General features: G+C 53.1%; 8 protein-coding genes across 8 annotated transcripts; 5 read left to right on the top strand and 3 right to left on the bottom strand.

Annotated features, from left to right (window-relative positions):
* Window positions 1-316: 316 nt before the first annotated feature.
* Window positions 317-2,122, top strand: CTRU02_202892 (MFS maltose permease; the record flags this gene model as incomplete). The annotated part of the gene is made up of 4 exons (XM_036731222.1): window positions 317-496; window positions 550-935; window positions 992-1,080; window positions 1,140-2,122. 4 exons carry the CDS (start codon window positions 317-319, stop codon window positions 2,120-2,122), a joined length of 1,638 nt encoding a protein of 545 aa, XP_036577091.1.
* Window positions 2,123-2,732: 610 nt separating this feature from the next.
* On the top strand, window positions 2,733-4,511 carry CTRU02_202891 (tripeptidyl peptidase sed3; the record flags this gene model as incomplete). The annotated part of the gene is made up of 1 exon (XM_036731221.1): window positions 2,733-4,511. The coding sequence occupies one exon, from the start codon at window positions 2,733-2,735 to the stop codon at window positions 4,509-4,511; it is 1,779 nt and encodes a 592-aa protein (XP_036577090.1).
* Window positions 4,512-4,659: 148 nt separating this feature from the next.
* CTRU02_202890 (uncharacterized protein) lies at window positions 4,660-5,622 on the bottom strand (the record flags this gene model as incomplete). The annotated part of the gene is made up of 3 exons (XM_070204103.1): window positions 4,660-4,897; window positions 4,949-5,329; window positions 5,372-5,622. 3 exons carry the CDS (start codon window positions 5,620-5,622, stop codon window positions 4,660-4,662), a joined length of 870 nt encoding a protein of 289 aa, XP_070062685.1.
* Window positions 5,623-8,175: 2,553 nt separating this feature from the next.
* Window positions 8,176-11,604, top strand: CTRU02_202889 (Hst3 protein; the record flags this gene model as incomplete). Its single annotated transcript, XM_070204102.1, has 3 exons — window positions 8,176-8,301; window positions 8,353-9,125; window positions 9,198-11,604. The coding sequence occupies 3 exons, from the start codon at window positions 8,176-8,178 to the stop codon at window positions 11,602-11,604; spliced, it is 3,306 nt and encodes a 1,101-aa protein (XP_070062684.1).
* Window positions 11,605-14,346: 2,742 nt separating this feature from the next.
* CTRU02_202888 (uncharacterized protein) lies at window positions 14,347-14,601 on the bottom strand (the record flags this gene model as incomplete). The annotated part of the gene is made up of 1 exon (XM_036731218.1): window positions 14,347-14,601. One exon carries the CDS (start codon window positions 14,599-14,601, stop codon window positions 14,347-14,349), a length of 255 nt encoding a protein of 84 aa, XP_036577087.1.
* A 2,029-nt stretch (window positions 14,602-16,630) lies between these two features.
* On the top strand, window positions 16,631-19,306 carry CTRU02_202887 (uncharacterized protein; the record flags this gene model as incomplete). The annotated part of the gene is made up of 1 exon (XM_036731217.1): window positions 16,631-19,306. One exon carries the CDS (start codon window positions 16,631-16,633, stop codon window positions 19,304-19,306), a length of 2,676 nt encoding a protein of 891 aa, XP_036577086.1.
* Window positions 19,307-20,232: 926 nt separating this feature from the next.
* Window positions 20,233-24,327, top strand: CTRU02_202886 (cation-transporting atpase 4; the record flags this gene model as incomplete). Its single annotated transcript, XM_036731216.1, has 3 exons — window positions 20,233-20,589; window positions 20,660-23,733; window positions 23,793-24,327. 3 exons carry the CDS (start codon window positions 20,233-20,235, stop codon window positions 24,325-24,327), a joined length of 3,966 nt encoding a protein of 1,321 aa, XP_036577085.1.
* Window positions 24,328-25,060: 733 nt separating this feature from the next.
* Window positions 25,061-26,355, bottom strand: CTRU02_202885 (malate dehydrogenase; the record flags this gene model as incomplete). The annotated part of the gene is made up of 3 exons (XM_036731215.1): window positions 25,061-25,899; window positions 25,982-26,099; window positions 26,311-26,355. The coding sequence occupies 3 exons, from the start codon at window positions 26,353-26,355 to the stop codon at window positions 25,061-25,063; spliced, it is 1,002 nt and encodes a 333-aa protein (XP_036577084.1).
* Between the last annotated feature and the right edge of the window lie 637 nt (window positions 26,356-26,992).

Below are 26,992 nucleotides of genomic sequence, written 5' to 3'. Positions count from 1 at the left end.
TTCGGAGAATTCCCCATGGGACCCTCACAGGAACAGTCATGATGGGCGGGCGTTAGTTCTCCAAACGCACGATTCTCAGTTCTCTCTGCCCATCATGGGGTTGCCTGGGTTCTCCGCACAGCCTCGGCAATACCAGGAGATTGGATTGGTCTCTCGGGCTTCTCAGATGATGGCGGCGTTGCATGGTAATGAACACACCCCGGCTTGATCATCTATAAATGCAACGTCGCGCCCTCTTCGTGGTTTACAAAATGTGGGAATAACCTCAGTCTTAGCCGCCTGATACCTCTGGCATTACTTTTCAAGAACCCTCAACATGTCGCAGGAAAAGGCTGTGGGCGCCGGTACGGTGCCAACCGTCAGCCATGGCAACGAGCAAGGCGAGGCCATCACGGCCATGCAGATCGAGCGTCAGATGACTGTGCGAGAATCGTTCCGGTTCTGGCCCAAGGCAATCTTGTTCTCGTTCATCATCTCTCTTGCTATCATTATGGAGGTACTGTTTTCTTCTACAAACTTATCAAGTCCATGTGCTGATGATCTTTAAAGGGTTACGATACCAACTTGATGAGCAACTTTTACGTCTTTCCCGCTTTCCAAAAGCGATACGGTGACCAGGTCAATGCTGATGGAGACCCGATTGTGTCGGCTCGGTGGCAAACTATCATCAACAACGGTGTGCAAGTTGGTTCGATTCTCGGTCTCATCCTGAACGGTTTCATCACTGAGTGGATCGGATACAAGAAGACCATGGTCGTCTCCATGATTGCCATGATTGGTGCCGTCTTCATCCCGTTCTTCTCCAACGGCCTGCCCATGTTCTTGGCTGGTGCTCTCATTCAGGGTATCCCATGGGGAATTTTCCAGACGCTGGCGGTCACGTACGCCGCCGATATCTGCCCGACTGCTCTCAGAGCTTACATGACTTCCTGGGTGTAAGTTTCTTTAAACCACTACGGCCCGATAGAAAAGCATGAACTAACAAAAACAGGAACATGTGTTGGGTCATTGGCCAGCTCATCAGCAGTGGCATGCTCCGTGGACTATTGAAGATCGAAAACCAATGGGGCTATCGTATTCGTGAGTGACCTTGCTGCTACATAAATACTCTGTCATACTGACGTGAAGTTAAAATGCAGCTTTCGCTCTTCAGTGGATATGGCCCATCCCCATCATCATCGGCACATTGTTTGCTCCCGAGAGTCCCTGGTGGCTCGTCCGCCAGGGCCGTCTCGACGAGGCAAAGGAGGCAGTTCGCAAGCTTACCTCTCCCCAGAGCGGCGTCCACTTTGACCTGGATGCCCACGTGGAGATGATGCGCGTCACGAACCAGTTCGAGATCGAGGTCAGCTCTGGTACACACTACTGGGATTGTTTCCGCGGAGTCGACCGGCGTCGTACTGAGATCTCGTGCATGGTCTGGCTGACCCAGTCATTCTGCGGAGTTCCATTCATGGGATATGGTGTGCAGTTCATGAGAAACGCCGGCTTGAGCGCCGAGAACGGCTTCACCATGGGCTTGGTGCAGAACTGCATCGGTCTCATCGGCTGCTTTATCGCCTGGTACATCATGACTCACATCGGTAGACGTACCCTCTACCTGGCTGGTCTGTCGTCCATGGTTATCATTCTGATCATCATCGGAGGCCTCGGCGTTCCTGCGATGAGCTCAGGAACTTCATGGGCTGTGGGAGCTCTCATCGTCGTGATGCTCTTCCTGTTCCAGCTCAGTGTTGGCCCATCCTGCTATACGCTCGTAGCTGAGATGCCCTCTACCCGACTTCGTGTCAAGACTGTCGCTCTCGCACGTGCTATCTACAACACTGGAGGTTTCGTTGTAAACGCACTTCAGCCCAACATCATCGGAGAGAACGAATGGAACTGGGGTGCCAAGGGCGGTTTCTTCTGGGCCGGCGTTGCGATGCTGTTCCTAATCTGGACCTTCTTCCGCTTGCCGGAGCCGTTTGGCCTTACCTACTCCGAGATTGACTTGTTGTTCGAGCACCGTGTTGGAGCCCGCCACTTCTCACAGGAGGCTGCTGATTCTCTGCGACCGCAGTTGGAGGAGGTCGCCAACCGCCGTGAGAAGCTTGCGACGGTGGTTAGCCACCAGGAGGCTTAAACTCAGTAGTCTATGCATTTAAACTCGACGTGCTTGTGTCCGACGGTGTCATTCACATGCATCAACATAAACAAAACAATACCCTACATACTGAATACATAATTCATAATACATCGTATCTGCTCACATAATTCGTAATGGTGACACGTTGACAGAAGAACGATGCTACAAGTGTCGCATATACCCCAAATCCTGGTACCGAGGTCAGCTAGCAGTAGGCTGTGCCGCCAAGCATCATGCCATCCCACACCCGCGGCTGAATAGAGGAACCGTAAAGAGCTGGTTGACAAGCCTGTCAATTCCCCAAAGAGGATATGAAATATCTGTTCCGAGAGGAAGCTGGAACCGTAACTCCGCTTTCGCGGGGGACTAGATCAACCAGCGTTGTGTTAATGGGAAGCTCGGATGAGCCAAAGCGGCATGATGCGCAAACATACAAAGTTGACGGATCGGCCACATTAGTTGTCATTGCATTGAACCACGGTGTCACTCAAAGTTGCTCGACTTGGGCCAGAAAGCACTGTTCAGAAGTCGGCGGGATCAGCAACGAATAAACAACAAATTGCCGGCCAATTCGGATGTGAATTTGAACCGGCTCGACATCACCATGATGAAAACCGACACCGCCTTCTTCTTTGCAGTGCTTAGCCTTTTGTTTCTTTCGGCTGGAGCTAGTCTCGTGACGGTGGAGAATGTCGATGTTGTCCCCGAAGGATGGAAACTTCATGGCAGAGCAAACACCTCAGAGCAAATATCCCTCTCGATTGCCCTCAAGCAACACAAAATTGAAGCGTTGAAAACCCGGCTTGACGCGATCAGCAGCCCTGGGAGTCCGAATTACGGGAACCATCTTTCTCGAGAGGACGTACAGTCTCAACGCGCCGCCGAGCCGCAAGACGTCAGCTTGGTTCGGTCATGGTTGGCAGCCCACGGAGTTGATGTTGTCCTGGCTCGCGATTGGATGACCTTCAATACCACAGTTGGAAATGCTGAAGGACTTCTCAATACAAAGTTATATTCCTACAGTTTTGAGGACAGAAAATCAGTTATCAGGGCTCATACATACTCAGTGCCTCTTGAGATCTCATCAGCGGTGGACTTTGTGCATCCTCTTTGCAACTTCATGCCGCCATCCCTTCCGCGCCTGAAACCAGCTCCGATGGCCCAGAGATTGAAATCAACATGCGGCCGGCCAGAGCTGCCCTGCAATGGCGGCACTGATCCTGCATGTATCAGGGCTCTATACAATATCAATTACACGGCGCCAATTGGGAACTCGCCCGTCAAGTTCGGCATCGCTGGTTTCTTGGAGCAGTACATCAACTACGAGGACACTTCAACCTTCATGAAGCGCTATGTCCCCGAGATTGAGCAGACTGGCTACAATTTCACCGTCGAACTGGTCAGCGGCGGCGAAAACCCCCAAGACAAGGATGCCGCGGGTATGGAGGCCTCTCTTGATGTCCAGTACGCCATGGCACTAGGATATCCGACCAACGTGATATACTATTCCGTCGGTGGCCGTGGGATTGAACTTGATGGCGAGGGAATCCCATACCACGCCACCGAGTCCGACAACGAGCCCTTTGTCGAGTTTCTCGACTATCTCCTGGACCGCACCGACGAAGCTTTGCCACACGTTATATCCATCTCGTACGCCGACGATGAGCTGAGCGTTCCTAAAGCCTACGCCTTACGGACGTGCGACATGTTTGCTGCCCTCGCGGCCCGTGGCGTCTCCGTTCTTGTGGCGTCGGGCGACGGCGGCTCCCGCGGCACAGGTCAACGACTATGTTACAGCAACGACGGCAGAGGCAGAGAGATGACATTGCCGACATTTCCGGCATCGTGTCCGTACGTGACTACCGTAGGCGCGACGACAAACTCCGGTCCTCCGGTCACGGGAGCCGGGTTCAGCACCGGTGGCTTCAGCAACTACTTTCGACGGCCGGAGTGGCAGTCCGATGCTGTGGCGGAGTATATTGCGGCCCTCAACGGGACCCTGAAAGGCCGTTACAATCCCTCCGGCCGCGCTTATCCCGACATAAGCGCCATCGGGTCCGGGTTTGCTATTGAATGGGGAGGTACGTCGAGCAGTGTTCTGGGCACGAGCGCCAGCTGTCCAGTGGTCGCAGCCATGGTGGCGCTGGTCAACGATGCGCGTTTACGGGCAGGGAAGAGACCGGTAGGCTGGCTGAACCCCATTTTATACTCGGAAAAAATGCGAGCTGTACTGCAGGACGTGGTCGAGGGGCAAAGCTACTCGTGTAGTTGGAACGGAGACGCGCCCGGCGGATGGCCTGCCAAGCCTGGGTTTGATACCATTACGGGGCTGGGGGTGCCGAATGACTTTGAAAAGTTTCTCAAGGTTTTCATGGATCTTGATTAAACGTACACTGGATGCCGGTGTGGTACGAGCATTTGCTACGGTTGACGAGATTACTTTCTATTTCGGCCTTTTCGCGGGCCGGTTGAGGACCTCCTCACGGCAAGGTCTCGTCTACGTATTGATACATTTCGTTCCTTACACCTCTCCATTATGGTGACAAGCTGACGCATCCGTCAGCGCTATCCTCCAGGAAGATGCCGCTGAAGATGACTCCCTCGTTGATGCCAGCAGGTTGGAACCCGTTCTTCGTGATGTCGCCCTCGCCTCCGACGGGTTTCTTCAAGAGACCGAAATGATATTGGCCCTGTCCGCCAACCTCATTCGGAAACACATCGCCTTGCTGCTTGAGCGGGGTTTTGTCGGTGGAATAAAACACCTTCGTCGTGCTATACTTGTGTTAGTTGTGTTATCATTCAAGGCATTTTGAAGACACTCACTTGGCGTTGAAATCCAGAGTCATGGCAAAGTTGTGAGTTACGCCTGCAGTGAAGGGTGTGGTGAACAACAACGGGGGCGAAGGCTTAGTGTTCACGTTGCCGAAGAGCTGGAGGGTATCGGGATCCGCAGTCTTTCCGCCGAGGATGGTCCCGGTCTTGAGAACCACCTGGTTCGTGCTGAAGTCATTACTTTCCAGGAACGCCATCTGGTACTCGTGAGAGGTGTTGAGAAGCCGCTGGGGGTCCTTTGCAATGCTGAAGTGGAGAGTCTTGACGCCGGTGGTGGAGGGATCGGTGCCCGAGTTGCTGGCGGGAACAAGCTCAGCGCGGCGGAAGCCAGTCTGGTTATTAAAGATTGACTTGTCGCTAGGAGATGTAAGCTAGGTGAACATAAATTTGATGAGGACGGCAGATGAGGCCTACTTAATGGTGACCTCGGTGGGAACGTTTTTGGCCCCGTCAAAAAGCGAGCCGGCCTGCTTGGGCATTTGCAGGACCTTGCTGAAGCTTAGGCCTTTGCCAAAGACATTTTTAGAATTGAAGAGTTTATTGTCGGCGTCGAAGGACTTGAGGGCGGTTCCGGAGGGGACTCGCCCATCAAATTGAATCTTGCATTTTTGCGCAGCCGCTATCGAAGCGAGCGAGAGAAGAGTGAACGACTGAAGACAAACCATGATGAAGTTGGACCTGCCGGAGGGATAAAGAGTGAAAATGGGTTGCTATTAGGAATGAAAGACGCGATGTATAGAGGCCGAGCTAAAAAATGATAGAACTAAAGAGGCGCGTCCGGTTGAAAGGGGACTGGAATGTCAAGATACTTATGTAGCCCATTTTAACCTGGCCTTTAAACTACTCCCTGCTAAGAAGATCTTATGATCATTGATAAAGACGACTCATGCGCCCTTGGCGGGCGCCTGGCACAGGTTCATCAGGTGTTAGACTCCAACTTCAGACGACTCTGGGCCTCCCAGGTAGTACCAGAGCCGGAGAAAGAAGGCACACGGCGACTAAAACGGGGTTACAACTGAGGAAAGTTCTCCCTCAGAACGAAGTTTTGCAATGTAAGGAAACCGGAGTTGCGGTTGACGTGAAATGCAGCTGGCCAACGGGCGGCGGAAAAGGAGACCGTCAGGGTTGTGACAGGGTGGGGAGACATGGCTGATCAAACAACATCGTCTCAGGGGCTGAACTCTGGTACCGCCCGAAGGCCCCGAGAAGCACGGAAAGATCAGATGCCCGATGCCGGTGTGAGAACGGATGTGTTGATACGTTCAGAAGGGCGAGGGAACCTTGCTCATATGGTTTGTTTGTCTGTCATGAGCGCAATGATTTGCTGCCGATGTCGTCTCATCTGTCATTTTGAGTCTTCTTTTTTTTTTTCCCAATCCGGGCGAGTCGACGTATCGGCATTGATAACTCATGGCTGACTCGGTTTGTTGTCGTTCAATAATCGGATTATTGGAGGACATAAATAGGACTATTAAGCAGTAGATCCACTGCGATAGATATCCTGGGGTTGTCCGAGGTGAAACGTCCACCAGTTGTAGATCATTACGGTAATGCTCAAAATCTCACCACCAATACGAGACCGAACTTGCGAAACAAGCTGGTGTTGTCCACAATGGAAACTTCCGAGTTGCCAGATAAGATTCACCAGCTTATTCGACAGACACTGTTTTTCGTCATTTGTTTTAGTAGCCAGTCTCTGGCCGCAAGAAAGACATCAAGTGTTTGCATTGACCAGCTAGAACGTGCTGATGATGAAACTAGCAAGCTTATTGAAGATCAAGCACTTTATCAGCATTCAAGAGATATAACGGAATTCGGATGAACGAATATTGTTGTCCATTCCACTTGTTGTTGGGACACAGCACTGCACATAATGGATCTTCTGAAGCTGCACGTTAATAGTAGGAAACATTCTAGCTCTTCTAGTGGTCAGTCACTCTTGGCTATGCAGCCGATATGAAAATCTTTCCAGGGTCAAGCAAGCACTGTATTTGACAGCAGAAGTCCCACCAGAATTTTAGCCGTTAGGGGGGTCTCACTTCTGCTGTGTAACTCCATCAATACGACAGAATGGGATGCAATGTCTCCCAGTTGTCTTATCCAAGTTTTATCGTTATCATTATCGCTCGCCTATCTTATCAGCACAAGTGGGTCTCAGTGATCTCATTAGCGATCTTCTCTGTATGGTTCAACGCTAAGCTGTTGGCGTCTGCTGCCCGTTTAGTGAAGTGGAGAGAGGTCCTGGTCCTGGTCGAAGTCCCTTCGGGAAGTCGCGGTTGCACAACAACATCCGATCTAGCAGGCTTTGTTGAAATAATCTTCCGTCAAACAAGCCAAATCAATTGCTTTTTTTCGCCCCCTTTCTCCACGACGGAAGACAACCGACTTCGGGGGCGACTTTGCCTCAACCCGAGTCCTAAATATCGACTCGTCACACTTTGGAGCTTGCTCTCTTAAGTTTTCGAGCTTTAGGACCCTAAATCCGGTCTGAGACGCGTCGGTCTGTTCGAGGTCAAGCTTGGGCCTAGACCTTCGCCTTACCTCAGCCTCAGAACCGCGATACCCAACTTCTCGACAACATATTCACTGCACTCGCACTGCACCTTGTCGATCGAAGTAACTGCAAGATTGTTTATTTTGATCCCTGAATAAGTCATTCGACCTAAATTCCTCGCGATCAGTCGTCAAATAAGCGAATCTCGGCGTCGCGAACCCCGGTCTACCACCTACTCTCCCCATCGCGTCGGTACCGATCCCAGCCACCATCCTTCCCTGCTGTCGCGTCGCAAAACGACAACAACCTGGAGGCAGCTACACGATAGCTCTTTTGAAGCTTTCGGAAGCTTGTCGAGCTTTTTACGGCAAACGCTGAATCATTTTCCCCACGCACTGGAGAAAGCTTCCGGGATCGCGTCTCATACTGCCAAGTCCCTCGACTCCGAACTACACCCACGTCTGTCAGCAGGATTTCCTTGACGAGCACCTGCCCATACAACCCCTTGCGAAGGAATTCGTCCTTTGCCAGTTGGGCCATCTCAACCAGAAAGGAATTGAACCTTCGTCAACGCGTTTGCAGATTATATCATTAGGTGACGCCACGGCCTAGACGAGTAGGCCAATTTCAGCACGCGCCTCTGGCATTGAAAGACTAGGAACGTTTAGCAGACGAATTCAACCCCAAACCAATCCAATGGGCCGATACTGAGAATCTACTCAACATGCCTACCACCCAGGTAACCCCGACAGCGGATGTCCTTTTGCAGGGGATTGCCGATGCTCTTTTCAAAGCTCGGAAGGTGGTTGTCATAACCGGCGCTGGCATCAGTACCAATTCCGGCATCCCCGTAGGTACCACTGCCGCTGCCTCGACAACCTGAAAGCTAATAACCTTCTAGGACTTCCGTAGTGAAAACGGGCTTTACTCCCTCATCCAGGCGCAATTCGATGCCGCGAGTCGAGACGATACAGCTGAACCGAGGCGTCTTTCGGCGAATGTTTGTACCAATGATCGCGAACCACCTATCAAGAGACGACGGCTTTCTTTTGAGGACTCTGGAATATGTCTTCACAGCGAGGACTCTCAGAGTCAGGAGACGTCAGGCTCCGGCGACGAGAGGACGGTTTCTGAGGCAGAGAGATATGGGTCAGTGGCAGTGCGCTCAAGCACAGCATCAAAAAGGCTACAAACAGACAACCAGCAGCCGGAGTCCTCAGCAGCAGGTTCGTCTCACCGAGGAAATACGCCAACCCGGTCAGAAAGGTCGCTCCGGCGGTCCAGGAGGGCACAATCATTACCACCAGAAGAGAGTCCCAAAGGTGATTCTCAGCCCCCGCAGCACTATCCTCGGGCAGAGACGCGCCGTCGCGCAGTAAGCCCGAGCCGTAGCTTCTTACGAACACGACTGCGTTCTGCAAGTCCTGATCCTCGACGGAAACCAAATGCGTATCAGGCGCATTCTGCGGAGCTGAGAAAGAGGTCCTTGTTGACATCGTCACTGGTCTCTAGGCAAGCTGCAGAACATGGCGACCCTCTCAGCTTTGCATCAAGCCCGTTAAAGCCGTGCCAAATATGGTCCAAAGATGGGCCCGAGGATGCCCCTCCGTTGGCAGACACGGCTTCGAAGACAGTCGCCCAGACTGCAGCTCAGATTAGCACACCCAAGGCGTCGCGATTCTTCTTTAGCTCATCGCCTCTCTCATCTCCGCCTAGCGTCCTACCACAAACACCAACTTCCTACAGAGAATTCGACTGTTTCGCGCAGTCGAATCTGTCTAGACCACCACTGACATTCAGCTCATCGCCCTTGTCTTCACCACCTCCAGTCCTGTTCGATCCTTTTGAAGAGCGATCCTCATCAACAAGCCGACAGTCGTCAAGCACAGCGAGCAGTGCCGCATCTTCAGAAACCGACGAAACACCCCCATCATCTAACCCGAACAAGTCGACATTACCCAACATCAAAGGCAGAGACCTATTTGATGCTTCCATCTGGGCCGATCCTTTGCGGACGTCTGTATTCTACACTTTTGCAACGACCCTGAGACAGAAGGTCAAGGACGTTCAGCCTACAGCATCCCATCATTTCATCGGCCATTTGCGAAATCGTGGCAAACTCGTTCGATGCTACACGCAAAACATTGACCAGATTGAGGAGAAGGTAGGCCTCTCGACTTCTCTGCAGGAGGGCCCCGGCCATCGCGGCAGATTCTCTAGGAGGTCGACCGCCGCAACGCTTGCGCCAACGAATCTGCCTTCCAGCGATGAAGCCCCAACTGGTTCGGGCGAATCTAGGGAAGAAAGCAAAGGATTGACCAAGCCGGAAGAAGCCGGTGGTGTAGAGGGGTGCGAAACCTCTGTTCTATCAGAGTCTCAAGCGCAGCGGCAGGACAAAAAGTCAAGCGGTGTTGAATGTGTTTTTCTCCATGGATCTCTCGAGTCTTTGAGGTGTTTCCTATGTGGCAAGATCTGCGCCTGGGACGAGGAGGGGCGAGCAAACGAGACAATGTCAGGTCGACAGCCCGAATGTCCTTACTGTGCAGGGGCTACAGCGGCTAGACAGGAGAGAGGCAAAAGAGCCTTGGGCGTCGGCAAGCTGAGACCAGACATCGTACTTTACGGCGAAGAACACCCCAGTGCTCATCTCATCTCGCCCATAGTCACCCACGATCTTGGACTCTGCCCTGACCTCCTTTTGATCCTCGGCACCTCACTCAAAGTTCACGGACTCAAGGTCCTGGTGAGGGAATTCGCCAAAACAATTCACAGCAGGGGTGGCAAGGTCGTTTTCGTCAATTATACCAAGCCCCCCGAGAGCTCATGGGGAGACATCATCGATTACTGGGTACAATGGGACTGTGATGCTTGGGTGTCCAACCTCAAAGAAAGAGTTCCACTGCTGTGGCTTCCCCCCGGCACCAAGCTCCCGAAAAAGAAGAAAGAAATCAGTGAAAAGTCCAAGAAGCGCCAGAGCACCGCAGACGAAAAATCAAAGCAAGATGCACCAAAGACGAGCGACAATGCCGCATCTACACTCCCGCCGGAAGTCATTGTGAAGGCCGAGAAATCAGACCCACCAACAGAGGTGCCAGAAAAGTCTGATGAGCCCAAGAAGGCCCTTGAATCTCAGCAACAGGAAGCAGAGTTGGCTACATCAGATATCGATCTTGCGAGCGCTACTGTCAAAGACGAGCCGGCGCGGAAGGAACGAGCTAAGCAGAAACCCAAGCCCACCGAAGAGGCCCTTCCAAAACCTCCGCCCCAACGACCGATGGCGGTTCGCGATGACAAGACAAGCGCGGCTTGGTTGACGTGGAAAGTGAGAGCCGAGCTCCGTCGCATCACTGGCAATCAGATCCCAGCCCCATCCTCCCCTACAGCTCCCCGGGTTACCAAACCCAGGCCGAAGCGGTCCCGGAAGTCTGCGCCAGCCGCCCTGCCTCGGCCGACACAACTTAATACATGTAATGATGCGCCGAACCTTCGGTCTGATATTCTTGATCAGCCGACCAGCGTGGCACAGGAGAAAACAGACGATAAGCAGGCACAAAGCGAATCGGCCGCGGCGGTTGATGTCGCAATGGCAGTGGCCGAGGAGAACTCTATCCTTGCTGCGGTCAAGCTCAACCCAAGGAAGCGGAAGCGAAAGACGATTGATGGCGTCGAGGTGTCTTTCACGGGGACGCCTCGGTCAGCTCCAGCCGCCAAGGCTCTTCCGCGGCCAACGGCTCAGCAGGTGAAGACACCGCATAGCAAGGCCAAACCGCTGGTCGTCTCGCCCAAGATTTTATCCGATATCCAGCGTGTCTCGTTGGATTCTCTCATCCTCCCGCCTCTGCAAATGAACCAGGCGCCGGAAGCGACACCATCGAAGCCGCCGCCTTTAGAGCCTATTCATTCTCCCACAGGACCACTGACGGAAATCTCGCCTAACACGCAGATCCGCGTCCAGCAAAGGCCAACAGAGCCCTTCTTCTACTGCGATGCTCTCATTAACAAGTTGGTCCGCGCACCAGAATGGACCCCGTTGCGAGGTCTCGGGCCGGTGAAGCCCAAGAACTCTCAATCGGCAAAAGAGGCGGAGGCTGCCATGGCGTTGGAGGGATTGAAGAAGGGCAGCGGCCAAGCAATGTTTGGAGGGTTCCTTTGATCTTGGAAGGCTTTATGGCATGGGCATGCCTTGCGTACATTGCATGAATAACAGCAGTGTTAAAATTATACCCCCCCCGAGAATTAAGTATTATCGCGCCCTCGGGTGCAGTTTATGATGAGTCATGATTTTATACATCAATAACTTTGATTGACAGCATTACGCTTTGTGATGTGTTTTTTTTCTTCTTCTTATCCAGACGAAAAAGCCATCCGTTTATCTCGCGAGGCTCGTGGACCGCCATAACTGGTGGTAAACATCAAGGCGACGACTTGTTCAACCCCGACCAATTGACTTGAATCGGATGGCTTTCCGAGGACAATTCGGGGCAGTTAATGTTTGCCGAGACTGGAGGTACGTGCATTGGGGGGGAAGGGAGTTGGAGTCATACAGACCTGGGATGGGAACGAAGCGCACGACCTTGTTTATGTCGGCTCGGGGGTGTGTGTGCCAGCGCAACACCCCTTTAGGAGGGGCTGAAAAAAAAAAAAAAAAGGTCAAATCTCTCTGTCTTGATTGTCAATGTTTTGTGACTTGAAGGGACCACGTGGGTGGATACTTGTGTTGCGCGAACGCCAGGGCCATCATTCCGTTGTCACTGTCTCCTACCAGTTTTCCTGATCAACGTGGTAACCCTTTTGGAAGGGCCTTGAAGCTAGAATGGATTCCAGGCGAGCTGCAACCTTTTTTTTTTTTTTTTTTTTTTTTTTTTTTTTTAACCTTTGATAGCGTGTAAGGCGGCAGATACTGGCAAACTTTGCTACGTAGGGCTGTTACTCGGGGTTCCAGTCAGTTGGCGATGATCTGGCGAATGCAGAGGGCTCGAACGCATGTTGGAAAAAGCTTAGTGCTCTTCTGATGAGGCTTCAAAATATGTGCGTATTGGCGAGTTGCGAATTATACCCGTCATTTGGGTTCGAAGAGTGTTCAAGATACCCTTCCCTTGTTTTGGTTCTTCTGGATCGGGCTTTCGCATAGCAACCAGACGCCCGGACGGTAGGAGTGATCACACGTTCGCAAAGAGAGGCTCAAGGTACGAATAACAATACACGAATCGATTCCCGAGTTGGTTATTTTCCGAAGCAAAGACACAACCAACGTCCGTGAGATTTGAGAGTGCGGCTAAGGCTTGGCAGGGGATCCTTGAGTGGCCGGCGGACGGTGAGGCGAACTCGTGGACCGAGTGTGCAGTAGTTCCGGCCGGCATGAGAAAGTGACAGAATCCATCTCCGACGGAAAAGGGGGTCTGTGGGAGAGCTGTGTCCGGCGCCGTATATGTTCGTTTCGAAACGTAGACGAGACGAAAATCATTCAAGATAATTGCGGGGTACCTGGCAGAAGTCTTAGCCAACTAATGTTTATCGTCCGGGGGGAGGAGAGGCTTTCAGTCTGTGCCGGGTGCCCAAGCAGCAAGCTAGCAACGCTCTCTCTCTCTCTGTGTCTCTCTTTTCAGGGTGCCACAACATAATCTTGGGATAAAGGAGGGATGCCGTTAACCCCATCACGGTTAGGGCGTGCTGCTGGTTCTAGCTCAATCACTCGATTGGTCGTACTTGTTGCTTAATCTCGATTGATCTCGATGTCGGGCGCTCGTATGGGACCCGGATCAGAGAGTTGAGAGAGCCTTGCGACGAGCTCAAGATTAGAAATAACCAAAACCCTTCGTGGTGAGTATGGAGAAACACCGCCGCGCGATGGTGGCTCAATCCGTCGATCAAGGTAAGATGTAAATAGGACTAGCTGCCGTTACATGCACGTGTAAATTCAGTCGGGAGAAAGACCAACAACAGGCTAGAGATATATCCGCGGCAGGCGGCTAAAAGGGTTGGCCTGCATGGTGTGTCGTGGTGCAGCTGTCTGCCACTTATGCGACGCCGTCACATTATGGAACAGACTGCAAAATCAGCGCCTGATGGCTTCGATTCAGCCGCAGGCTCAGAAAGCATCTGGAAGACAGATGGAGGTAGCAGCGAACAAACGTTTTGGCGAAACACCTTTTTTGGTTAGGCTTGTTTAGGTTTAAGCACGCGGCCAAAATCGGAACTGTTTGTTTCCAGGTTTTAATAATATGGGGCGGTGGGCGGGCTCAGATAAGCATACTTGGAGTAGATGACCGCTGAGGCTTACATCTGAAGCACGCGATACAAGACTAAATGTGCTGAATAGGGGCGGAGATGGCGTCGGACGGCCCTGTTTTACCGTTTTTAAACGAGAGCCGGCTTAGGCAACATGTCGGAGATTTCGGGACATTCTTGGTGTCCCGCTGGTGGCTGGTGGTTGATGACGTGAGTCGAAGCAAGAATTCACCGTTTGGTGTTTGAATTATTTGCTGGGGTAAATTTAGAGATACTTGGCGGGTAAATTGCCGATGCCGTGGACTTTTTGGCTGGTGCTACTGCCATACTAGCTATTGCCACTATAGTAATCTTCGTCGCGTTTCTACGCTGCTTTTTCATGACTGATCCGTCTCCCTCCCAAAATCTCACCTACTACCTATTCAACTAGGTGTCACACTTTTTCTCTTAGGGGAAATAGCAGGTGGGCGCTGATAGGACTCATCGTCGCCCAAGCCCTCCTGGAGAAGCCGTTCGTATATAGCTCCCACGTAAAGAGCGTTGCAGTACATCCAACCAACATATTTGCGATCAATACCATCAATAATGGGGTAACCTACTGATCAAATTACTTCCTAACTTCTAGTCGGGAGGCGTTATCAAGGCTTATACGGTTCTAAATAATGACTTAATCGAGGTATTCCTCTAGTAGCTCGGCGCGTCGGTTCTTAACAAGATTCGCGGGACAGGAGCTCTTTAGCTGCATAAGATATCGGTTCCAGAGTCCGCCATCATCATATGTGCAGCGGTAGATGACGAATCCCCATTTATGAATGCCAGTGATGATCATGTTAAGACAGGTATGTTTATAAGCGTCTCGACGATAGAGGGCGAGGTGGGTAGGAATGTTGGCGGGCCGCCTGCCACCTGGGACAGCTGCCATGTGCTTTTTCCCTCCTCTCCGCCTTCTCCGCCTTCTCCGCCCCTCCTTCAATACAGGTTGCTCAGCTGGATTCCTTCACAATCCCTATTCCTGTTTTAGCATCTCATCTCTCCTCTTTTGGGGAACCTTCCAGGCCCAAACCGATGATCGGTTGGCCAGATTTATCCCAACTAATAATCGGAGCCTGGCGCCACCAAGTCCGAAGCGGTGTATTCGCTGTTCCAGTATCCAACCAAGCTTTTGGGTTTGTCAATTAAGGATCATGAAGCCTGTCGAGGTACAGCCAACCGCCTTTACGACCATTTCAGACCGGATGAGGCTGACGACGTGCTTGTTTCCCAGTTTCGGCCGGCATAATTACCAGAACCAGTCACGTCGGGTACGTATTCAAAGGACCCTGAAGTTGGAAAATGCATCCCGGCTAATAGTGTTAAACATGACAGGCTTATCGGCCTCAAGTGTCTCATCTGTTAGCACAGCCTTCAGAGCGCGCGTCTTGCATACAAGAAGATCCAAGCGCAGTAACTCTTTCTGCCTGTCCTCAATAAGGCAAGCAGACCGCAGGCAGAGAGGTACCACGCTGCTCAAATACACCAACCACTAAACCCTTTGCCCGAGGAAGGGATTCTCATCCTCGCGTTTCCTGTCAAAAAAGCTTCGGACGAAGGGCTCGTTGCCCGGCGCCTGTATATGTGCGTCGTAGACTTGACCTGCTGGTCAAGTCCAAGCAGCGTTGTCGACATCGCGGTTGAACATGGCTTTGTGCCCACATGCCCAGGACTTATTGACACACAGTAAGCCGCCCTTGACTGACTCCATTTGAGCCATGGGCTATACAAGGATACCGATGCCGTGATCTCCACTACAGCCGAGGGCAAGTCTTGGCACCTTGCCGAGTAAGGCAACCTGATGCTTCCTCTTCATCTCCCTTTTCAGCTCAGCAATTTTCACCATGTTGCTCTCGCTCGCCTGTGTCATACCCAAGGGATCTGCAGGCGGCTGTTAAATTTGGAGAGGGTTTCTCTTGACGTTTTGGCCGTTGCCATTATAATTTCCGACAAGTGAGACCGCCGCCGACACATTGAGCCGCTGCACCTTTTGATGCTCTCCTGAAGACGCTAACGCACCCTTGGACTTCGGACTGGGCAGTTGGCTCTTCAGTCCGAGCCCACGCGCAATAGCGCTTTGGCTTATGGGCGCCGGTGCAAGTAGTCTTCTACCACCTACTAAGCGAAACTCGCCGCCTGTGCACTTCGGGGAGAGACATCTGGACCTGACCGATCGACTTCTGGTGTCGTGCTTCAGGTACCAAGTCAAAGCCTGACCAGCCACACAGGGCTCCTGCCTTCTTCCCAGGTCGTCCAGCGAACATTCTGATCGTCAGTTGTGCTGTGCGCCATAAAGTGCTGGCAAAGTTGCTTTGGCATGGGACAGTAACTTGACGTAACCTGGCTCTGTCAACTTGTGGGAGGCTCAACACACCACCACGAAGGATTCGTCCTCGTAGGTAGGGTACCTCTCGAGTACTTGCAGACCGACTTGTGATGTACCGTTGGCCCATGCCATTGCCATAGCTTCTATCCGTGCAAATGCTTCATAAGCTTGTTTAGGTCCACCTGATTTTTTTTTTGTATTCGCCGTCTTCATACATCTCGTCATGTCTCCTTGCTGGCTGTTGTCGAGCCATAAGTTTTAACAGTTGGCTTCCCCCCACCAATATCCATTCTCCCATTTCGGCGCGTTGCTTACACGAATTTCTTCTTCTGATTCGTCGCCTCGGCACTCACACTGGGGTCCCCAATACGTCTGGCAAGCCCTCAAAGTTACTGGCGTGGCGTTGTGATTGCTGGCCCGGCACATCCTAACCAAGGAAAGATTACTCCTTTCGCTGAGCTGAGAGCTGACAAGTCTCTGGAGGGTGGGCGCTGATTCATGGAATTGGATCCCAGGATTGCGTGTGGAGGCCTGACACGTTTCTAGAGACGCAGCTAGAGGGTCCTGCGGCGAGACAGCTGGAAATATATTAACCATGGTCAACCCTAATCGCTGGTCATGGTCGGGAGGACCGCGAAAAGCGTACAACAAGGAGTATGCAGTGATTAGCAAGCAGCCTCTGATCTCGCCCTCTGTCAACCACGATTCAAATGAGACCGCCGACCCAGCCGACAGCAAACTGCAGACTAGTACTGCCGGCATCTCATCGCGTCGACTGTCCAAAAATCGTTGGAGTTGGCGGCCAGACGCAGCCATAGCCATAACCGTGGAAGCCGGGCAAGAAAACGACCACGAAGACAGGGAGCAGAGCCAGGGTCAACTAGACAGACCTGCAACCTCAAACGGTCTCCCTCGGAACCCCAAGCACGAGAAACAGCCCGATGCCACTGCTCCCTCCCGGCGCTTGAGACCGTTGTCAATGATAGCGCCCGCCAGCGCACCTTTTGGAAAAGCGCCATCCTTTTCAAACCTCAAAGAACAAAAGCGACAACAGGAGGACGCGGACCAATTGTCTTCAGACCCAAATCCGTTTACGGCTGCTCAGTCTTCCGCCGGGGTCAAGGACGCCTTTAACCGGTTCATCGGTCGCCAGCTTACCAGACGAAAGACGAAGTCAGGACGCCCCTTGCAACAATTTAATCAGCAGGGAGAAGCTGAACCGACACCACCGCCCTCCCGGCATCAACAGCAGGCACCGTCAAGACCCATGCAACCTCCGATGCGACGTGGTCCCCAGCTCCACAATCCCCAGAACACCCTTCGAGGAGGGCCCCCTGCCAACCCTGCCAGTTTCGCCCAGACCCAAGCCCAGGGTCGCATCGAAACAGGTCGCATGGCCGCACCGCTGCCAGAGTTGGACGAACAGAGCGAGTTGCAGCTGCCTCTAACTTACACCCGTCCCTCAACTGCCACAAGTGCAGTGACAGGTCTTGGTACGTCGTCATCTCCTCCTGCACCGTCGGCAGAGGAAACAGGGTTACTGGGTCGCTTCGTGCGCCGGCGATTGGTTCCCAAGGATAAGGACACCACGAACAATAAGAATCGGTGGATTTCCACTAGCGACGACAATACGAGCCAACCTGCCGGAACCAACCACGAGAGCAGCAACTTGTCCGGTCCGACTCCCAATTTTGATGAGTCCACCGAGCACGAAATGCAGTCACAATCTATCCTGCTACCAGCCTCTCAATCATCACACAGGAAGGTGAATGGGAAGGTGAAGGCAGATGAGAACAAGGGTGTCTCGGATCCTGGAAGCTTTCCGTCCTCGTCTGTTCCACGATTTCTTCGACATCTCGCGAAGCCCCAACAAGCGACCACAACGCCCGTTCCGAATCCTGAGGCCGTCGCACCACACAAGGCAAAGTCTCGATCACAGTCTCAACAGGCAGGAACACCACAACAACACCAACAAATGCCGTCCGCAACATCGCCTGCCCCATCCAAGCTGCGCACAAAACCCAGCTTTGGAAAACGGTTTTGGTCAAAGTCTAGTTCTAACCATTTCGAAAACGATGAGGAAGCCAAGACTGAGGTCGAGCCACCGGTACCAGCACCGGTGCTCCGACCTGTGTATGTGCCGAAGCATGCGGCGTCGGACTTTTCTCGCACGACTTCTACGACGCAGAGGTATCGCAAGAGCGTCTACGTCGGAAATGGGGAGGTTGTCGGAAACTACCTAGCCGCGAATTCTGCCGACATTGCTGAAGACGAACCGCAGTCGCAAAAGCAGAGACGTCGTATGTCATTTGCTGAGAGGGCCGACAAGCGCATGTCCCGAGAGGTGTCTTCATCAAAATATGAAGCGCCATCCCCTCAAGAGCTGCATCGGCGCCTTGAAATTGTCAAGAGCAGCGAGATTGAGGTCGTGTCCACCAGAGAGGAGTCTAGTGTCGACGACTCGTGGCAGCAGCACCAGCATAAGTTGCTCCAAATGAATTCCAACGTTTCAATAAACGGCAAAGGGTCCATTAGGAGTCAATCTCGCCCAAGATCGACACGACGATATAGCTTCAACCTAGTTGCGGACCCCTTTGCGAGAGATCTGACACCACCAAAATCAGTCTCACCTGTGGAAATGGAAGCACCTTATGACCCGCCAAGCCAAACACCACCAGATGTATCACAACATCAGGTATCGCAACAAGCACTCGCCCAGGTGCCAAAGCACGCCAAATCATCTCACGCTCGTTCCAATCCGCGTCCCAAAACCCAGCCGGAGGAACAACCTCGCAAGGACACGACGGAAATGACGGACTATGAGCGCTTCGTCGCCAACGCTCAAGCCCTAGAGCGCGAGCAAAATGCCGAGATGTGGCGCCAACTGGCCCGGCGTTCCGGCCATTATCGATACAACGACAATGTGCGCAATTCCTTCCTACCCGATCCAGTCACCACGAACCCGGGGGTCCTCCCATATACGTATAAGCCCAGCAAACGCGACAGCGCTCAGTTCTCCGTCGGCAAGAGAGCAAGCATGATGTCTTATGCAGCGGATGACGAACGAAACTTGTTCTACGTGCAGCCTGTGGAAAAAGGAGCTAGTGATACCCGTAGAGAACTGAGGCACCAGGGAAGCGTCTCGAGACGCATCTCTGAATACATTAAGCCACCAAAGCAGCACCGAGGGTCTGGCTATGACGAGTGGCTGGCACCCGGGGGTGGACGCGCCAACCGCAGAAGCATTATTACCGGTGTATCGGAGGAGTGACGATAGTGGAAGCATGAATAAATTTCGCGGAAAAAAGTCGGTTTTATGTTATATGAGACTTCGGAAACAGGCGTTTCCGGGGTTTGAGAGTTGATGATAACCATTGGTAGATGATGGTAGGAAGGATACCTAGACAGAGATACCTCAATACAACAATTTTCCTTTTTGTCAAATAGAGTTCCAGTTGTAATAGTAGAGTTGGGAAAACAAGAAGCATCTTATAACAAAAAAAAACTTGATTCAAAAAGTACCCAACGGCTTATGTGGTGGGGTGACTTGGTGATGGCTTCATTATCCAGCAGACTATCAGCAGACTGGCCGTAAACTAACAGGTAAAACAGGGGATACCTTGGAGGACCCTTACCTAAGGCGGAAATGTGCTTAGTCACACGGCCCAAATCCGAAATCCGCAGGCAGGCAACCTGTAGCGTCAGTGTCTCCAGCCAAGGTCACTACTGTAGTCAAGGTCCAACAGGGCCAGGAGGTGCACCTTAGCGGGCAGGGTCCACGTAAATACCCCACGGGTCACTGAAATCGGATGCTGACTGGTCACATCCAGACAGTAAGTACCCCTGGCGACAGCTGTGAGTGGCCTTCCAGGTCTTCCCAATTCGCCATCGCGAAAAAAGTACAGATAACCACATCGAAATCCTTCGGCCTACTTCTTTTTTTTCCCGCTTGTTTCCTGTTCCCTGCCAGCCAGCAAACACCAACCCCACCGTCACTCTCGTCTCCGTCGGGGGCACGTGTTATCTTTTTTTGTCTCATCTCCATCTTCCATCATCGATCCGTGTATTCGATGCCACAGGACAAGTAGGAGGACATCGACGACTACGCCACGAGCTGCCCCCATATTCATACCATCGACCGTCGCCCCTCCTCACGCCAGTCGCTTGGTTCCGCGCCGCTGCGCTTTCTCGCCCACGATGGCGCCCCTCGTGGATAACAACCAGATCAAGCTGGCCGAGCTGTGGAAGCCTCTGCCCACGCACTTCCATGCCTACGTCTGGCCCTTTGCCATCGTTTGGCCCATCTTCCTGCGTTACTACCTGACCCCCGAACTGTACGAGAAGCACATCGCATCCGAGGAATGGACCTTTGTGTGGATCGGCACCATCATCACTTTCCAGTCTCTCTTCTGGCTAAGCACTCACTGGAGCGTCAACCTCCAGGCTCTCTTCACTGCCACTCGCGCCAAGTCAATTGACGATGCCGAGCTGATCAAGATCGTTCCCGTCGCCAATGCCGGTTCCTCCGAGATTTGCAAGTTGGTTCGCGACAAGGTAAGATGAATCGCGACGCACATCTCTCGCCACCCTCTACTACATGTTCACTAAACGTCCTTTCTTCCAGGTCGGCGGCAAGGTCAACACCTCCTTCCTGTTCCAGAAGCGACGCTTCATCTACGTCCCTGAGGAAAAGACCTTCCGAACCCTCACCTACGACATCGATCTCGAGCCGAAGCCCAAGATTGGACGCTACCAGCAGTCCAAGGGTATCACAACCCAGGATGAGCTGACGAGAATCGAGGAGCACTATGGCCCCAACGCTTTTGATATCCCCGTCCCTACCTTCACCGAGCTCTTCAAGGAGCACGCCGTTGCTCCCTTCTTCGTTTTCCAGATCTTCTGTGTCGGTCTGTGGATGCTCGACGAGTACTGGTACTACTCCCTCTTCACCCTGTTCATGCTCGTCGCCTTCGAGAGCACCGTCGTCTGGCAGCGCCAGCGCACGCTCAACGAGTTCCGCGGAATGAGCATCAAACCGTATGACGTATACGTCTACCGCCTGGGCAAGTGGACCGAGATTCAGAGCGATAAGCTTTTGCCTGGTGACCTCGTCTCCGTTGGTCGCACCAAGGAGGACAGCGGTGTTGCTTGCGACATGCTGCTCGTTGAGGGAACCGCCATCGTCAACGAGGCCATGCTTTCCGGTGAGAGCACTCCTCTTCTCAAGGACTCCATTCAGCTTCGTCCCGCCGATGCTACCATTGAGCCCGAGGGCCTGGACAAGAACGCCTTCCTCTGGGGCGGAACCAAGGTTCTGCAGATCACTCACGGCAACCCCGATGAAGAGAAGCCCAAACTCGCCTCTGGTGTCCCCCCGCCTCCCGACAACGGTGCCATGGCCATTGTTCAGAAGACTGGTTTTGAGACTTCCCAAGGCAGCCTTGTCCGCACCATGATCTACTCCACTGAGCGTGTATCCGCCAACAACGTCGAGGCCCTGCTCTTCATCCTCTTCCTCCTTATTTTCGCGATCGCCGCTTCGTGGTACGTCTGGGACGAGGGTGTCAAGAAGGACCGAAAGCGTTCCAAGCTTCTGCTCGACTGTGTCTTGATCATCACCAGTGTCGTCCCCCCTGAGTTGCCTATGGAGCTCAGTCTCGCGGTCAACACCAGTTTGGCGGCTCTTGCTAAATACGCCATCTTCTGCACTGAGCCTTTCCGTATTCCCTTTGCCGGTCGCGTCGATGTGGCCTGCTTCGACAAGACCGGAACCCTCACCGGCGAGGATTTGGTCGTTGAGGGTATTGCTGGTCTTGGACTTGGCCACTCCGGCACCGACACTCCTCGCGAGTCTGACGGCGCCCACTCTCACATGACTCCTGTTAGCGAAATCGGCTTGGACACTACCTTGGTTCTCGCTACCGCCCATGCTCTCGTCAAGCTTGACGAGGGTGAAGTTGTTGGTGACCCCATGGAGAAGGCTACCGTGACCTCTCTTGGCTGGACTGTTGGTCGCAACGATACCCTTGCCAGCAAGCCCACCACTGCCGCCCTCACTGGTGTCAGTGGAACTGTTCAAATCAAGCGTCGCTTCCAGTTCTCTTCCGCCCTCAAGAGACAGAGCTCAGTTGCTACTGTTAACGGTGCGGACAAGCTTGGTAACCGCATCCGCGGTACTTTCGTTGCTGTCAAGGGTGCTCCCGAGACCATCCAGAAGAGACTCTCCACTGTTCCTGCCGACTATGAAGAGACGTTCAAGTACTTCACTCGCCGTGGCTCTCGTGTCCTTGCGCTCGCTTACAAGCAGCTCACCGTTGACAACGAACTCGGCGCCAGCAAGATCAACGACCTGAAGCGTGAGAACGTCGAGTCTGGTCTTACCTTTGCCGGATTCCTTGTTCTGTCTTGCCCCCTCAAGGACGACGCCAAGCAGGCTGTGCAGATGCTCAACGAGAGCAGCCACCGTGTTGTAATGATTACCGGAGACAACCCTCTCACCGCCGTCTACGTTGCGAGAGATGTCGAAATTGTTGATCGTGAGGTTTTGATTCTGGACGCTCCCGAGGACAACGAGGGCGGTGACAAGCTCATCTGGCACAGCGTTGATGAGAAGATCAGCATTCCCGTCGATCCTTCCAAGCCTATTGACAGCAAGATTCTCGAGTCTTATGATCTCTGTGTCACCGGTTACGCCCTCGCCAAGTTCAAGGACCAGGTCGGCTGGAACTCCCTGCTCCGCCATACCTGGGTCTACGCTCGTGTTTCTCCCAAGCAGAAGGAAGACATTCTCGTCGGTCTACGCGACATGGGATACTACACTCTCATGGCCGGTGACGGAACCAACGACGTCGGCGCTCTCAAGCAAGCTCACATTGGTATCGCTCTTCTCAACGGCACTCAGGAGGATCTCACCCGTATTGCCGAGCACTCTCGCAACACAAAGATGAAGGAGATTTACCAGAAGCAGGTTGACCTCATGAAGCGCTTTAACCAGCCCGCCCCTCCTGTCCCTGTCATGATTGCCCAACTGTACCCTCCCGGACCCAGCAACCCTCACTTTACCAAGGCCGTCGAGCGTGAAGCCCAGAGGAAGAACATTACTCCTGAGGAATGGTTGAAGGCCAACGGCGTTTCTGCTATCGAGACCGTCACGTCCCCCGGTGCCCAGCAACTTCTCAACAACCAGGACCCCAGAGCCGCTCGTCAGGCCCAGGCCCAGGCGAAGGCCGCCAGCTTTGCGGACAAGATGACCACTAGCATGATGGAGAACGAGATGGGCGGAGACGATGAGCCTCCCACCCTCAAGCTGGGTGATGCCTCCGTCGCCGCGCCCTTCACCAGCAAGCTCCGCAACGTCATTGCCGTCCCCAACATCATCCGCCAGGGTCGTTGCACACTTGTTGCGACCATCCAGACGTACAAGATTCTCGCTCTTAACTGCCTTATTAGCGCCTACAGTCTCAGTGTTCTGTACCTCGAGGGTATCAAGTTCGGCGACGGCCAGTACACCATTAGCGGTATTCTCATGAGTGTCTGCTTCCTGTCCATCTCTCGCGCCCGTGTTGTCGAGGGCTTGTCCAAGGAGCGCCCCCAGCCCAACATTTTCAACTTCTACATCATTGGTTCGATCCTGGGACAATTCGCTGTCCATGTTACCACTCTGATCTACATCGCCCGTTTCTGCGACAAGCTTGAGCCGTAAGTCTTTTTCGTTTCAGTTGTTCTTATATGGATATGTCAGCTAATCACGAACACAGTCGCTCTGGTGACGTTGACCTTGAGGCCGAGTTCTCTCCTAGTCTGCTGAACAGTGCCGTATACCTCCTCCAGCTCATCCAGCAGATCAGTACCTTTGCCATCAACTACCAGGGACGTCCGTTCCGTGAGTCTCTTCGCGAGAACAAGGGCATGTTCTACGGTATCGTTGGTGTCTCGGCCTTGGCGTTCTCCTGCTCGATGGAATTCATCCCCGAGATCAACGAGCAGATGAAGCTTGTGCCCTTCACTGAGGAGTTCAAGACTACCATGACGGCCGTCATGGTCATTGACTACGGCGCCTGCTGGATCATCGAGGTCGTCCTCAAGCACCTCTTTTCCGACTACCGCCCTCGTGATATTGCTGCTCGCCGACCGGAGCAGCTCGAGCGCGAGAGAATCCGTAAGGAGGCTGAGCAGAAGAAGAAGGACGAGGAGGAGGACCAGAAGCGCCTTGAGAAGGTTGCCGAGTTTGAGCGCAAGGTTGAGGAGCGCCGTCAGAAGCTCGAGGCGTGGAGAACGGGCCGGCAGCAGTAGATGCCTGCTTTCTGGTTGGTGATAGACTTAAATGTTTTGGCGTGTTGTTTATTTATTCTTTTTTCGCGTCCCGCATTAAAAAAAAAAGAAGCCCCGAGAAGAGGTTTAGATCCAGATGATGATGGATGGAAAGATGTATGTATGATACGTGGCTGAGCATGAATTGCATACCGCACATACATAGTGCCTCATTACACAATGACTTATTTTGTCAAGGCCTTTTTTTTTTTTTTTTTTGTCAAGGCTTAAATGACGGTACATGAATTCTGATTTTTGTCATGACATTGTTAGTCTTAACTGGGCATTAGCTATGGCCAACGAACGATAATCACTCAATGCAAAAAAACAAGCCGTCATCAGGATGGGAAAGCAGAAAAGAAAGGAACAGCAAAGTAATCATGAAGTCAAGCATGTTTTGAAATTCTTAGTATGGTACAGTAGTAGGCCAGACCTAAAGTCGAATGCCACGAGTTTGGGAAAAAGCACGACTTATGTGTGTGTGTGTGAGTATTTTGCGCGCTCATCTTTAACCCTTTTTGTCTCCCCCAGCCGTTGCCCAATCCAACGCAATTTTTTGGATGAATTATCGTCGGATTATTTTTAATAGGCTGAGAGAGTGCGTTTTGTTTTCAACCCTTGCTCAACCATGTATCCATCTACTACAACACAGATTCTCGCTTCTCCCCTTTGTTAAATAAATCATTTCAGTTCTTTAGAGTGAAAAAAAGAACATTTATTTGGGGGGGTTCTGGGCGACGAAAGAGACACCCTTGGCGATGTTCTTCTTGAGGTCGGCGAAGCAGGCCTCGAGGAGCTTCTCCTCGGCGGCGTCAACCTTGCCGATGGGGAGGATCTTCTCGACACCGTTGGGGCCGAGCTCGACCTTGGAGGAGAAGAAGTCGATGCCCTGGTCCTTGTAGAGGGGAGAGTCGACAAAGGTGGGCTCGATGACGCCCTTCTCGCCCTGAGCGGCGCGGAGGAGGGACTCGGCCATGCGGGCACCGGCGAAGGCCATGGAGAGGGTGGCGGAACCGGCACCGTCCTTGGCCTTGACGACCTCGTCACCGCCGAACTGGACGCGGTTGACGAGCTCGGCGTTGGAGCTCAGGTCGGGGTGGTTGCTCTGGGAGAAGAGGGGGACGATGGTGACACCGGAGTGGCCACCGACGACGGTGATGTTCTCGTCCTTGGGGTCAGTGCCCTTGATCTCGGAGACGAAGCGGGAAGCACGGACGACGTCGAGGGTGGTGACACCGAAGAGGCGCTTGGGGTTGTAGACGCCACGGGCCTTGAAGACCTCGGAGACGATGGGGACGGTGGAGTTGACGGGGTTGGAGATGACGAGGATGTTGGCCTCGGGGCAGGACTCGGCGCAGGCCTTGGCGAGGTCGCGGACGATGGAGGCGTTGGTGTTGAAGAGGTCGTCACGGGTCATGCCGGGCTTGCGGGGGACACCGGCGGGGATGAGGACGATCTCGGAGCCCTTGAGGGCGTTGGCGAGACCAGTGGGGGTAGGGTCAAAGCCCTTGACGGTGCTCTTGGTGTTGACGTGGGAGATGTCGGCGGCGACACCTTTACGAGGGAGGAGATGTCAGTCAATGGATCCATTGAGGTGATGATGAAGCTGGGAGAGGTGCTGGGGAAAAAAACGTACCAGGTCCTCCGCGGATGTCGTAGAGGGCAAGCTCGGTGACTCTGGGGCTGAGCTTCATGAGCAGAGAGAGAGGCTGGCCAATGCCGCCGGCGGCACCGAGGACGGTGACCTTGGAAAGCTGTTTGAAGACGTCATGTCAGCCATTGAGTGTCTTTTGAGTGTTGTTGACGGTGTTTTGGTGCCAGTTGGTGCTTCACGAAGCTTCGAGCTGCGGTAGCCCGAGGTCGGCTTTTCGGAGTTTGGGGGGGAAAGGCAAGCTGGCTCGAAAGCTTCTGTGTTTTTGGGGGGCATTGAGAGCTCTAGAAAGAACAATGGTGGGATGTACATACGTTTCTCGCCGAAGCGGAGAACATGCGACGCTGGACGAAAGACATGATTGCGGCGGAGGGGGAGGAGGTGTATTGTGTAGATGGTACAGATGGATAGATGGAAGAGGAAGAAGAAGGAGGTTTGGGAAAAAAAATTACAGAGGCGCGCGAAATAAGTTGGCACGGAGAACGAGCAGGAAGATGCGGCCTTTGGGGGGTGGTGAGGAAAAAGATGGGACGGGGCGGCCGGGCAGCCAGTTGCTGTGGAGGAATGGGACGCCAGAAAAGTGGAGACTGACCACCTCAGCACCTTACAACCTCACACAGTCGGAACCTCGCTGGCCAACACTGGAACGCGCACCACTGAGAGAGCTGGCCGAAAAGTGGGGTCTAGATCCCGATGCTGGTCTAGCGTCACGGGGTGCCGGAAGACCCCGGGGAAACGCCGGAGAAGGTACGTACTCTTCTCTCACTCACTCTCACCCTCATTTTCACTTTTTTTCTCTCCCCAATCGTCATCAGCATTTACACTATTTTGCCTATACTTAAGTACTTCCATGTATGATTTCCCCAATCTGGTTCCCGACTTGTCCCCGGCTACCACATCTTGAAATATGCAGATGCAAAGGCACTTTTCGGACGGGCGGATAAACGATCACGAGAGTACATTTGCTGCATCCCCATCTTGACAGCCTACTCCATT

Source organism: Colletotrichum truncatum (genome assembly GCF_014235925.2).
Source record: "Colletotrichum truncatum strain CMES1059 chromosome Unknown Contig_0001, whole genome shotgun sequence".
NCBI classification, from domain to species: Eukaryota; Fungi; Ascomycota; class Sordariomycetes; order Glomerellales; family Glomerellaceae; genus Colletotrichum; species Colletotrichum truncatum.
Note: the sequence above shows the minus strand (reverse complement) of the source record. Positions and strands in the feature narration are given on the sequence as shown.